Below are 14,225 nucleotides of genomic sequence, written 5' to 3'. Positions count from 1 at the left end.
GGGGCAGCCTACTGACCACCACGCGGTGGTCATTAGTCCTGTTATGGTTAATTCTGTTATGGGCAAGCGCCCCCAAAATAGGGATGATTACCCTTTTTGGCTAGCTGAAAAATTTGACCAAATAGAAGCGGTTTACCTGAACACATCTCCTGTGGAGAAACACAGGATCCTTACCATTAGTTTGCCTAAAGACTTGGTCCCCGACATTGATGACTGTGTCAACTGGGGCAAGGTCTTTGCAGCGACGTACTCGCAGTGCTTTGGCACTCTGTCTATGTCGGTACTGCCCTCCGTTATTAAACGTGTTCAAGATAACCACGGTGCGGAGTCTGCGATAGAATTAGGCATGCGGCTCCTCGGACAGTTTGACCTGGTGGCTACCATGATAATGTGTAACCTTAAGAGTGATGCTATGCAATTCCAGGTTCGTAATGAACTGAAGAAGGTTGCTGATGAGGATAAGCCGCGGGAGTTCGCGAAAATAATCTCGACAGCATACAGAGATTTAGGTCGTAGCTCTTTAGGAGTTAAACCTGTCATGAAAACTCCCGAAATTAAGCAGCAGGGTAAGGCAGATGCCTCTGGTAAGGATGACCGTCCGAACTTTCCGAAACAGAGTTGGCGGTCAAAACAACAGGGAAAGCAGCAGCAGAAACAGGGGTCTCGGCCTGCCTCTCCCGTTCAGTCAGGTAGTGAGCGCACTTATGATCTGCGTGATCGTGCTACTATTAAGTCTCCTGATAGATTTCAGGTTTCTGAACAACGTTCTCCTCGTTCTTCACAGGAAACATCGGCTTCACAGTCCGGTGGCGGAGGCGGTGGCAAAGGTCGGGGTGCTCCACAAGCACGTGACCAACCCCGGCAGACTGAGGGTAAAGGCAAGCAGGACGAATTCGCACGACAAAGACCCCCGTTTCAGAAGAAGAAAGTGGCTGCTCTGACGGCAAGGTATGCCTCAGATAGTGCGGACACAGCTTCGGAACCGGACGTGGGCGCTGACGCTCCTGGACAGCGCAGCGGAAATTACCATAGTCCGTCAAGCTCTGCGTCCATTTCTGGCGGCGACAGCAACTGATATATTGGTTACTGTTGAGACAGCTGACACCAGAGTGGCTCCCCCTGACAGACTTTACGAAATAGTCTTACTAATTGAGGGTGACATACAACGTACAATAAAGGGGATTTTTTGGGATAATCTGACTACCACCTATGATATCCTCCTAGCGGAGGCAGATTGGCCCCCAGCTTTCATTTTAGAAGCTCCTAGAGGGGAGGAGGTAATCCTCCCGTCCTTTGCGCACACAGTGCCTAAGGAGTGGGCTGAAGTGTACGCTGAGGAGTGGGCACTGGCGCTTGCGCCGGCAGTGTATCGTACTCAGGTGGGTTGGGACCGGCTGTCCCCCTGCCATGAGATTCCATTGTGTTCTATGCCCCAGCCACAGCCCCAATATCCTATGCGTCGTGAAGCTAGACCGCACGTCGCTGCAATCCTTGACCAATTGGAATATCAGGGTGTTATTGAAACTTGTGTGTCCCCTATGAATAACCCTTTATTCACTGTGACGAAGCCTGACGGGTCGTACCGTTTAGTTTTGGATTACCGGCACTTAAATTCGCATTGCCGGACCTGCGCGGTACAAAATACTCTCAGCTCGGCTCTTGTCGACAGTCTCGTGCGGAAGAGATTTAAAACGACACTTGACATCTCCAATGGCTTTTTTAGCCATAACCTGTCCACACTGAGTAGCCAGTGGACGGCGTTTACTTCTGGCGGCAAAAAAAACAGTTCACAAGATTGGCCATGGGCTATAAAAACAGCCCTGGCGTCTTTGCCGCTCGGGTGGTCTCTCTCTTAGAAAGAATAGACTCCGACGCATACTCCTATGTTGACGATATCTACCTCACGGATGATGAGCTGATACCACATCTGTCTCGAGTCGACAATATTATTGTGAGCTTTGCGGACTATGGCTACAAATTTAATTTTGCGAAGTCACACATCGCGGAATATACAGTGTTGTTTTTGGGCTACGAGCTCAACAATGAAGGTAAGGGATTGGCTCCTCACTTTCTGGAGAAGTGCGCATGCCTGCGTGCTCCTACAACACTGAAAAAATTACAATCTTTGCTGGGCTTTCTGAATTTCGGCCGTACGTATATTCCTGATTATGCCCAGCGTATCAAGCCGCTTTACGCCTTGGTACAACCTTCTTTTTCGAAGTCTAGCTGGCAGCTGGAACATTCTGCTATTCTACAGTCTTTACAGGCTGATCTTCTTGCTTCACAGTACTTATTGACGCGTGATAACCGCACTAACCTGGTAATAAGAATAGTACCAGGCGCGGTGGGTTTCAGGTACTTGACGTTCAATGAGGGCGATACAGTCCCCATTGCGTATAAATCACACTTGTACACCTCTGCTGAGTTGCGTTTTTCCGCGGTCGAGAAAGTTCTGACGGCCGTGCAGATGGCGATCCTTAAAGAACGCGCACTGTCACATGGTAAACAAATACTGGTTGTAACACCGTATCCTGCCCTAGAGGCAGTGACAAAAGCAAGTGTACCAAATTCTAAAGCTTTGCATCCACGGTGGATACAATGGGCCACGACTCTGACATCGCCAGATGTCACTTATATAGGAGTACTTGAAGTATGAATTCGTTCATCCGGCTCCTCTGTCTTTGCGCCCGCTCGAAGAATACCATTGTGTCATATACACTGACGGCTCGGCGCAGCCGGCGATTGGATCGAAGCATGCCTATTCAGCGGCTTGCGCAATTGTCGTGGGTACATTCGTAAATGGTGAATTCCAATCTGATGCTGTGCATACGCAGACATTGGGTGACTGTACCGCGCAACTGGCGGAGCTCCGGGCTCTGGTGCTTGCACTGGAGTTTGCTGATCCCCGAGTCACTACTCTTATAGTAAGTGACTCCTTTTATTGTGTCCAGTCCTACAATGACAATTTACACTTCTGGTCTCAAAACGAATATCGCGATACCAAAGGTAGCACAATTAAGCATAAATTGCTTTGGGTTCGAGTGGCGGACTTTAAAGAAAGTCTCCCTCTTGCGCATGTAATTCACACTCTTGGTCACCAACGACTTGGTGTCCATGCTGTCGGTAACAGCTTGGCGGACGAGGCAGCAAAAACCGCAGTGGCTACATACTTAGTGGCAGCAGTTACAAGATCTAAAAGTAAGATTGATGATGACATCTTGGCGGCTATTGCTGCTACAGAAAAGGGAAGTGATTACCCGAAGGGTTTTCCTTCTCATTATTTTTATCACTTAAGTCCTGATAACGTCCCGTTAGTGAGGATTAACGACGTTGGTGACAGAATTATTCCCAACGCGGACTGCAGACCAGCACTGATACTAGCAGCGCACGAGGGGTTGGCATCTGCCTACGCCGGCGTGTCCGCTACTATATCTCTGTTACAACAACGTTATTGGTGGTTCGGTTTATACAAACAAGCGCGCGCTTATGTTCTTGATTGTGACATTTGCCAACAGATTAAACCTTCCACTGTTGCGCGCCCACCACAAACACAGTTGTACATATCTAATAAACCATTTGGTTGTGTTTATCTAGATCACTGCGGTCCTTTTTCTTCTGATACTGAGTACAAGTATGTCTTGGTTGCAGTGGATTCGTGCACACGTTTTCTTTGGGTATGGCCACAAAGGAGTGCTGATTCTCGGACTGTCATCAGGGATTTGCGTGTCTTTGTGGGAACTTTTGCGTGTGGTACCTTCCATTCTGATCAGGGCCCTGCGTTCTCCTCAAAGGCTTACAAGGAGGCTATGAGAAATTTGGGGGTCCAAGTCAAATTTTCGTCCCCCTACCGACCTGAGGGTAATAGTGTGGTGGAGCGAATGAACCGTGACTTAAAGCAATCTTTGACAGCACGAGTTTTAGGCACAGGCCGGAATTGGCTAGCCCACTTGTATAACGTCCAACGTGCACTTAATAATCTCCCTAGAAGGTCTCTGGGTGGGCGGACCCCATACATGATGCTCTTCGGAATCAGAATGTCTGTCCCAGACCTTGATGGTCTAGACATGGCGGCGTCGACCGCACCCTTTGACGTAGATGATCACTGTGCTGTTTTGCAGACCCTACAAGAAGCCAGAGACACTCTATCGAAGGAACACTTGCCCTCCACGTCTGATGCTGAGCTTCAGATTCCGGTAGTCGGCTGGCTACCCCGAGTTGGAGACCTGGTCCGTGAGAAGGTGGAGAACAAGAAGGAGTTCGGCCCCTCTTATCGTGCACCAGTTCCAGTGCTTGGAGTGCAGGGTACAAGAACAGTCATTTTACCTCCACTTCCTGGCCGCAAAGAAAACAGGTACATCTCTATTGACAATGTCAAACTTCAGCGAGTGGCCGATACTTCTTAGTATGACTCCAGCTGTTTCATGCCAGACGATGCAAAGAAATTCAGTGTTGGCTCCTGCCTCTACCACCTTGTCTGATGTTGCCATCGAGATGCAGTCAGTTACTGATCCCTTGTTAATTCCGCCGGCTGGTGGTCTGCCCGAAGAGACTGAGTATGCTTATCCTACGAATGGTCACTCGCCTGTTTTACAATCTACGGCAGTTAACCAGTCACGTTTCTCCTTTGACACTACCTCATTGCCTTCTACTTACCCTTCGAACATTGCTATTTTTGCTAGTTGGTTCAAAAGACATTTTTTGATTCCTCCTTGGACATACATCTGGCTAGTGCTAATAAGTATTTTTTTGTTTATGTCCATTGGATTTGTAATAGTATTTTTCCGTCTGGTGAATGGCCACTATCTCGAAGAGAGATCTACAATTAGACTTATCAATGGAACTTTGGCCCCCCACTCCTCGTCCCACATCATGAAAAGGGACCAGACTTTTGTGAATATTACTGCCTGGCCCGTTTTGGATGGAATTGCGTGGGATGCTGTCAAATTCCAAATTCATGGTCCTATCGAGGTCATCAATGTACCTAATGTATTTCGTGTTTCTATGGGTGATGTGGTTAAGCAGAACATTCGTTCTGATGATTGGGATGTTCATGCCATTGAAGCACTGTTTTCTGATTTGAAATATTATGCCGCTTTTGATGCAGAAGATTTATATGAGAATGCGGCAAACTATGCAGAACAGTACTGTTTTCAACATTATGGCAATCACTTCCTGCATAAAGCTAATACTTTTCGAAATTTTGTTAATTTTACCCAATGGGAACACTGCCCTACACCATCTTTAGGCAGTTCACCTACATTGGTTGATAAATATACTTATTTTACTGATTTCGGTGTTTCAAGCCCAGCATCCTTTTATTTTAAAGTGATGCCTGAGTCTGTCTCAAAGGTTAGACTGACACACACAAAATTGCTATATTCTAAGTCCTTTATGGATGAGTTGTCAATCAAAGGTTATGACCTGTGGAAGGCTACTGTTGATCTTAAATCGGTTTGGGGTTCCAAACCGTGGCAGGTTCAGGGAACTGAAGCTTTACATCGTGCCTGTCTTGTTCCCAATCATATGTTGTTTTTAAATTCAACCATCTTCCAGACCACCTGTTTCGGATTGGCCACTACTAAAAACTTGAATTTCCCCTCTGTTCCGGATCTGGGCGCTTACCCAAATTGGGATAACCGAACAGATCTGTCCCTTCCTGTTTTGCAGTCATTAGTTTCTAATACATCTTTCAATATTTCGAAATTTAGTAGTGAAGGATGGTTAATTTGGCAAAGCAGTTCCGATACCTGTCAACGTCGTTTTCTGGGTCTGAAACCGGGGTATACGCAGCAGCGCGTTGACCCTCGGTTTGAGTCCTCTCATACAGTAACTACCTACTCTGTAGGGAAATTATGTCAATCCTGGCTGCGACATTCCACCTTGGCATCTGTCAAAGTTCATTTATCAAAATTACATGACAAAATAGATTTGAATGATTTTGTTAAAGGTCCTGTGGGTTGCAGATCCAAGAGGTGGGCGTATGCTATTTACAACGAAGTATGGAAATTGTCGCAAATTGAAGCTGCTTCACGATTGAGGGCCATTGATCAGGCAAATATGGAAAAAGTCTTGGCCGTTATAGATAACAGCATTAACACTCTTTCTTCCAGAATTTATACATTAGACAATATTGTTTCTTCAATTGTTGATATTGTACATGATGATATGTCTGTATTGTACCATGGTCAAAACCAGTTGCGTTCTGTTATGCAGTTTGCATGGACATTACAAACGTTAAAGGCAGGAAAGGTCCCCTGGGACTATCTGAATACGACATCCTTATTCCTTCCCTTTAACCTTACTGTAAAGCAACAGTTCATGTCCATGAAAGATGCTACATATTCATTGTTACACATTGAGAAGTTGGAGCCGTTACCTTTCTCTGTGGCGGAATTGAATTCAGCCGTGTGGTTAGTACATGGGTTGATCACGCTCCCTTTCGCGCTTTTTAAGTTTACGTCATGCATGAAACACTATGCCCTGGGTAGATATGAACAGTTGGGTACCGCGTTCCTGCATGAGGTTTGGTCTCTCCCTTTTACGTATAGATGTACAAGAGACGGTACAGAGGTTTACCTGAAAGGTGAGGAGTGTACCTCGACACCTGATCATTCTGTAGTATGTAGGCACATTCAGTTACACGGTGCATGCAATGTACACGCCCCAAATTTAGCCTGCGTCCTAAAAGGTGTCCCGGGGCCAGTGATTACACCGTCTTTCACGCTGCTGGCAAACGGTAGTTATTTAATTTTAAATAATGAAGCTTGCTGCGGGATGTTAGTGGGAATCCCGTATATAGTAACTGTATCGCAGAGAGTAGTCTGCTGCAATAATGTTCTATTTCCACCCCCGCATGGGCGGCTGGATGTTTCCATCTGGCCTTCGATTCCGACCTTGAAAGCAGAGTTCAACAAGATGAGCAGAATAAGAGCTCTATTGTCCCAGAAAGAGGTGCCATTGACTTCCTCCCGAGAAACATTTGTCCTTCACGTGGCAAATACGCGCACTGAGGTGCAGGCGCTTTTGAATACTGACCTCCCCCTGCATTTTGGAGCTTTGATCCAAACAATCTTCAATCCCTCGTCAACAACTGGCCTGGCTCATTTTTTTAAACTTGTGGGCTCAGGCCTCTTGACCTCCTTCCAAACTGTTTTTGGGGTGATTCCGGCATTTTTTCATTCTATTTTTTCGAGCATCTTTGGCGGTGTCCCGCTGATTCTGGCGCTGGTGGCGGGTGTGCTACTTTTGCTTTTCATACTGCGGAATGGCTGCACTTTCTGTGCCTCACGGCAACCTGCCCCGTCTGCATCTTCTTAGTGACAGGATGCTTGAATATTATGGTACGCTGCCATTGGCGACTTTGAGCCTGGCGTATGGATTATCCTTCCGGTATTCCTACTTTACCTGCGTACAACCTGTCTTTCACTGCCTAGATTGTCCCTTTGTATGGCCTCTGGATTTGTGCTTGACCAACACGGTGTCTCCGGTGCCGGATTATGATCGACTGATGAGACCCTTAGTGTCTCACGAGTTTGCCTGTTCTGGTGTTCGGATTATGGCCTGTGGTGCGGCGCATGGTATCCTGGGTAATTGGGACATCGCAAGGGCTGCCTATGACTTCCTGGATATGAGTTATTTGGAAGAACACGTCGGTTGCCCTCTGATGGTGCTAGAGGCTCCGCTTATTGAAGCACATGTATGTTCCTTTTCTTTGATTAACTGGATGGCTGAAACTTTTAGTGGCCGTGCCAACGATTTTCTGTTGGAAGCTGTTGCTACGTATGCTGCATACACGTTCATGGATTGAGTGAACAGTCATCCTTTTTGTTTTTTCTGCCATGTCCTGAACATTACCTGTGACTTTGAATTGCTGGCTGAAACAGCATTTTTCGATTTTTTTCCTTTCCCTTTTTTGAGGTTTTTTTTTACTTCCTTTTAGTTTTTCTTGCTTCGAACTTTCTCTGAACTGATTGTTGGTTTCAATTTGAATACGCCTTGTTCTGCTCTGTCGAATTTGAACTCTGCGTTCTCTCATTTCTTCCCTGCTGGTTAGTGCTTTGATCAAGGGGGCATGTAGTAAGGAATCCCTTAATACGTACATACATTGTTAAGTTAGCATAACCACGTTAGATGTTAGAAAGCCATCTTGCTGCTTTTGCGCACGACACTGCATCTACATGTTATTGTTTAAACAAACTGCTGACTCGCACTTTGCCTCACACGAGAGCAATCTGTTGTTACCATCCCGAGCTCTGCGCAGCGACCTTGGTCTGTACATGGTGTAACAAACAGTCTGGGTCGTTAGACAATGCATGTTTTCCACTCCAGGTTGATCGACCCACTATTTAGCCATAACACACAGGCAGCTGCGAATACCTGAAAGTTGGTGCTTTTAATATTGCAGACATCATGTTTAATATTCAGACCGAAGACGAGCCTTCCTGCGAGAAGACTTCTGATGTTCCTGTGATGTGATTTCACTAAGCTGATCTTTGAGGTATGGGGTCCCCCGTTCAAGCCTAAGAGACCTTTTATTAGCATAATAATAATATTAGCTTCTTAGTTAAGGGAAGGTGGTAGTATCCACTGTCATTTATAACATGATCACTCCCTTTATATTCTATGGTATTGTAACGATGCTGATGGTTTTGATTATAATCATTTGTCTGCTTGTATTAGCCAAAGTACTGCATCTTAGGACACGTGGTCTATAAAAATAAACTCTTTTTATTTTCACCGTGTCTCTGTTTATTTTTGTTGTGGACTGATGTGAGAATAATATACGAACAGGTATTTCCGATTCCCACCATTCCTGAGAGTACACTGAGTCGCTTGTTCTGGGTTGTCTTTTCATTGGGATCGCCGAGCTAAATCTCGGATAACGAATGGGACACTTATGCTAGCCGGATACTGGGTTCTGGGTTCTAAGGTGAGTTTCTGGTACACCACAATTCACTGAGGTCCTGGGGTTCTACGCATAGTTCTGTGTATAAGCAGAATCCCTGCAACATGGCGCACCTAACGTTTGGTCTATGAGTTGAAACGCCTTAGTAGTGCTTATATTAGTTCACAACACCCTTGTTCTTGTTTCCGGATAACAAGTCTGACGGAGTTAGACCTACCTATTTCTGTTGATATAGGTTTTTTCAAGCTTGATCATTAAAAAGGTTATTGAACCCTAGTGCTACTAATTTCTTCGAGTGTAACTTGTCCTTATGGCGGCTGAAATAGCGGCGCACAGTCGGGCAGCTCTGAAACATCATTTGACGCAGTATGGGGTGCCGGACACTGGTATGAACGTAATCTTTGTGGTAGGAGCCGATGCGGCTCATCCTTACGAGTTGTTTTACTCTTGGGTGACGCTTCCGGCGGTGAGGGAGGACGATAACACTTTTCATACTTACACTGCCACTGCCGTGCCAGCGAACTATACACCGTATAGGACACAAGAAATACCAATCTCTGCTTGGCAGCATCTTATTTGGTTTAATGGCGCCCTTCCCCATGCGGTTATACCGCCGAGAATGGGGCCTTTGTCAATTGCAGGGGCCACTTGGCCGGTACTAGCCGGATATACGCCTCATCCCTGTTACCTAACGGTGCCGGTGGCTGATTTGCGTGTACTGCACGCTGCCCTTATTACAGTACATAGGGCTTTGGTACAGTACGTGTCACGCAATGTGCAGGCGGGGGCACCTGCTGTTGCGGGGCAGCCTACTGACCACCACGCGGTGGTCATTAGTCATTGTGGACTGATGTGAGAATAATATACGAACAGGTATTTCCGATTCCCACCATTCCTGAGAGTACACTGAGTCGCTTGTTCTGGGTTGTCTTTTCATTGGGATCGCCGAGCTAAATCTCGGATAACGAATGGGACACTTATGCTAGCCGGATACTGGGTTCTGGGTTCTGAGGTGAGTTTCTGGTACACCACAATTCACTGAGGTCCTGGGGTTTTACGCATAGTTCTGTGTATAAGCAGAATCCCTGCAACAAGGGCAGGGTGCTTTGTAATTAAAAGGCAGGGCATATACTTTTTAGTTTTACATATCCTGGTAGTGAAAAACTCTCAAATTCATATTTCACTACTGAGAGGTGTACCCCTGTCCTAGGTTAACATTGGGTATTACTTAATACATCTATTAAGTATAATTCCTGATTGAGCAGGTGTAGTTTGGTACCTATGGACTTGTAATGATAAAATTCTATTTAATGGTAGAGTTCGATTTTAGACTACAACTTTAAAAATGCCACTTTTAGAAAGCTGAAGAGAAGACTGGAGCAAAAATGACCCAGACAGGAATTGCACTACCATTAATACTCAAGAATGAGTATAAAACATAGTAGACATTACTGGTGAAGAGTTTAAGAAATCTGTACACAATTGAAGACAATATTTGTTCAATTACACTTGAAATGGACAGAATAAACAAAAGTAGAAACAACTTCTTTCATGCTGAAGTGATGTTTTAATCACAAAACTTCCAGGAGCTCAAAAGATTTCAAATCAGTATAAAACAATCCAAATCATGGGTTAAAGAATACATTGAAGCTTGAACTTGAGATGCGTTCCCAATGCATTTCGGGTGAATCTATCACCCTTCTTCAAGGGGTATCTGCGATCAAGAATTACATAAATGTGTTCATTATACATGTCATTCTGATGTAAACATAAAAATGAGCGTAGAAACGAGTTAAAGAAAGGAGGGGCTTAGTGCCACAAGGGGAATTAAAGATTCTGCGATATAGGATGCATTAATAAGAAATATAGGCCAGTAACCAGTGATTAAGAGAGCGAAGAGAGGGAGGGGAGCCACACAAGCGAATGCGCAGGAAGTTAAACAACAACGAGTCACCCTAGTGTAAAGTTGTTCCAACACCGTGAAAACTGTGTGACAAAACCTGTTCTACCTCAAAATGAGCGAGGGGATGTCAATCTGGAAAGCCAGACGGTTTAAAATATCCAGAACTGCATGTGAAATAAACGAGAGATGTAAATAAGTTTCCAGTGAGTTAACTATCAGCCTGCTAACGCTGGACTAACTCACCTATCGACATATAACGCTGTGCAGATCAATTAATTATGAAGTCACGCGCACTTGAAGACTTTAATCGAGATTGCCGTTGTGTACGACAAAACCAAGGCTCTGATCCTGAAATGCCGTGGTGAGCGGCAAAAGCAGGAGAATGGCTGTTAACTATGTCGTTTCCTGAAAAACGAAAGAGAACAAAAAAAGCGACTCTAGAATAGGACTACAAGCGTTGAGCATGTTTACGAAAAAATAAAAATCTTGACTGTCACATACTCTGAAAAAAAGAAATTTACCGGAGTACGCTGCAGTTTAATAGACGCGATGTTTCCAAGTGCTCATGAGGGCACTGAAAGCGTACCGCTGATTAAATGGTTTGACTACCGGAACAGGCCAACCCGAAACCAGTGTCATAAACAAAAATGAGGGACCACTGTGAAGGCTGAAATAAGGGGATCGGCCATCTTGTAGTAGTAAAATGTGCTGGTGAATGTGAAGATAGCAACCAGACAGTATCAGAGTGTTAATAAAGCTTGAAAGATGAAAAGAAAAACAGCAGCAATATAATTACGAACTGATTCCAGAATGCTGGTGACATTGACAACAGACAGATAAATAAATACCACGGGCTATTTAAAATGAAGAAAAATATTGCAGACATTGCATCATCGGTGTATGCAAATATAAGCGTGATAACCTCGGTATTATGCGATTCAATGAAGTTGCAGTATCTATTCAAATGCTCAACAGCCAAACACTGTTACAAATATTATTTCGTGCTCAGATAACGGATTTCATACTAAAATGGTAAACTTAACCACATATAGCATCAATCACTTGCAAGTAAACTCGATAATCAGTATCATTAAACAAATTGTACAAAACTTCCTGAATACACTGCAGAAGATTTGTGTTAATACCAATGCTTATGCAAACAGATGCTACAAATTGGCATTTTCTTCTCTTAAGTAGGGGTGGTCAGAGATCGCTGAGTTGCACTATGCAGAATTCCAGGAAGTTGCATAAAAACCCAGTGGAATTCCGCGGAGTTCCACTCCGCCCAATATATATGTTGTAACTTGTATGTGCACCAGCAATAGTGTTTATATGTGCACATAGACGGAGGAATGCAGCGTTCGCATAAGTGCTGCACATCCAGAGTGTACTATGCACAGAAGACAAGTTAGAAAACCCTTGTCAAGCTGATCAATACCAATGTGCAATGCTACCCCAGCACTGGGTTCCCTACCACCCTGCCCTAGGACCAAAAAACAACCTCCTCCTTCCATGACATGAATTCCCCAGAGGAGCTTGAGTGATCGGGCTGAAAGGACTATGGCTTCACACAAACTCATCATAGGTTCACTCACCAGTACTAGTGCTAGCTCACGGTGGCCCTTGTCGGGGAACAACCTTTACAACGCAACTTTTACAACGCACTACACTTACAACACATTTTTTACAACGCAACATCCACTACAACGCATTCCATTACATCGCATGACTCTACAACGCATTTTTATAAACTACCTTTACAACGCATTCCATTACATCGCATACTACCTTTACAACGCATACCATTACAACGCATAATATTACATTGCATTTAAGGTAAGTATGCACCCCCTGGAGTTAGAATAGTAAATTTTACCCCTACACTATCCAACACTTACCCTACTGTTGCACCCCCTGGAGTTAGAATAGTAAATTTTACCCCTACACTATCCAACACTTACCCTACTGTTGCACCCCCTGGAGTTAGAATAGTAATTTTTACCCCTATACTATCCAACACTTACCCTACTGTTGCACCCCCTGGAGTTAGAATAGTAATTTTTACCCCTATACTATCCAACACTTACCATACTGTTGCACCCCCTGGAGTTAGTATAGTAATTTTTACCCCTACACTATCCAACACTTACCCTACTGTTGCACCCCCTGGAGTTAGAATAGTAATTTTTACCCCTATACTATCCAACACTTACCCTACTGTTGCACCCCCTGGAGTTAGAATAGTAATTTTTACCCCTACACTATCCAACACTTACCCTACTGTTGCACCCCCTGGAGTTAGAATAGTAATTTTGACCCCTATACTATCCAACACTTACCCTACTGTTGCACCCCCTGGAGTTAGAATAGTATTTTTTACCCCTATACTATCCAACACTTACCCTACTGTTGCACCCCCTGGAGTTAGAATAGTAATTTTTACCCCTATACTATCCAACACTTACCCTACTGTTGCACCCCCTGGAGTGAGAATAGTAATTTTTACCCCTATACTATCCAACACTTACCTTAAATGCAATGTAATATAATGCGTTGTAATGGTATGCGTTGTAAAGGTAGTATGCGATGTAATGGAATGCGTTGTAAAGGTAGTTTTTAAAAATGCGTTGTAGTGTCATGCGATGTAATGGAATGCGTTGTAGTGGATGTTGCGTTGTAAAAATTGTGTTGTAAGTGCATGCGTTGTAAAAGTATGCGTTGCAACGTCATACATCCGCCCTTGTCCCTTCTCTACTGGGTGGTGGCTCTTCTCAGCAGCTAGCAAGGCCCCTTGACCAGAAACAGTTTCCTCATCTGCTAATCCCTCACTCTGCATTGATGTCAATGCGCCTCGCGTTCACTCACAACATTTGCCCTGGCAACCTTAAAGGGGAAGTGTCTGGGCTGCAGATCCAGAAGCTTCAGTGTAGGGTAAGAAGAAAATTCCAACACTCGGTCCATAGTGATATATTTAACCAACTGCAAATATACACGTGTGTGTTTTCCATTATTATCTGCTGTAAAATGATTAGTTTATCTTTTCGCCAAAGGATGATTTGAGATGTTTGAGGTTTTACTAACTAGCACAGGGCTAATGATGGGAGCCACATTATTTATAACCAGTGATGTGGTTTTTGAGGGGCACATTTCTAGCAGGGAACACTGTATGAGTTATGCACTGGTCCTCCCGTGGCACAGATACCTTACCTACTGCTTATAACTTTCACATGGACGCAGACACGGCTTGGTGCTTTGAAGAAGCATTGGTCCTCTGTGCACAGTGAAAACCTTAAGCAATAGGAATATTGATTAGTTCAGTTTGGGATGCTCTGTAAAAAACCCAATGCATGGACAAGCGCAGAAGGGCCAGCCACACTACCTGTATGCTATGCACCCTGCAACCAAGTGTGAGCTCTG

At 44.6% G+C, this 14,225-nt stretch overlaps 3 protein-coding genes across 4 annotated transcripts in view; 2 read left to right on the top strand and 1 right to left on the bottom strand.

Moving 5' to 3' along the window:
- The window catches only part of LOC146857878 (uncharacterized), a 1,488,219-nt gene that overhangs the window by 425,447 nt on the left and 1,048,547 nt on the right, over positions 1 to 14,225 (top strand). The window lies entirely within an intron of this gene.
- Positions 1 to 14,225, bottom strand: part of LOC146857880 (uncharacterized) — a 165,960-nt gene that overhangs the window by 92,283 nt on the left and 59,452 nt on the right. The gene's annotated exons all lie outside the window — the stretch shown is intronic.
- On the top strand, positions 6,208 to 7,317 carry LOC146857881 (uncharacterized). The gene has a single exon (XM_085646754.1). It carries the CDS (start codon positions 6,208 to 6,210, stop codon positions 7,315 to 7,317), a length of 1,110 nt encoding a protein of 369 aa, XP_085502880.1.

Source organism: Triturus cristatus, chromosome 3_2 (genome assembly GCF_964204655.1).
Source record: "Triturus cristatus chromosome 3_2, aTriCri1.1, whole genome shotgun sequence".
In the NCBI taxonomy this organism is placed as follows: domain Eukaryota; kingdom Metazoa; phylum Chordata; class Amphibia; order Caudata; family Salamandridae; genus Triturus; species Triturus cristatus.
Note: the sequence above shows the minus strand (reverse complement) of the source record. Positions and strands in the feature narration are given on the sequence as shown.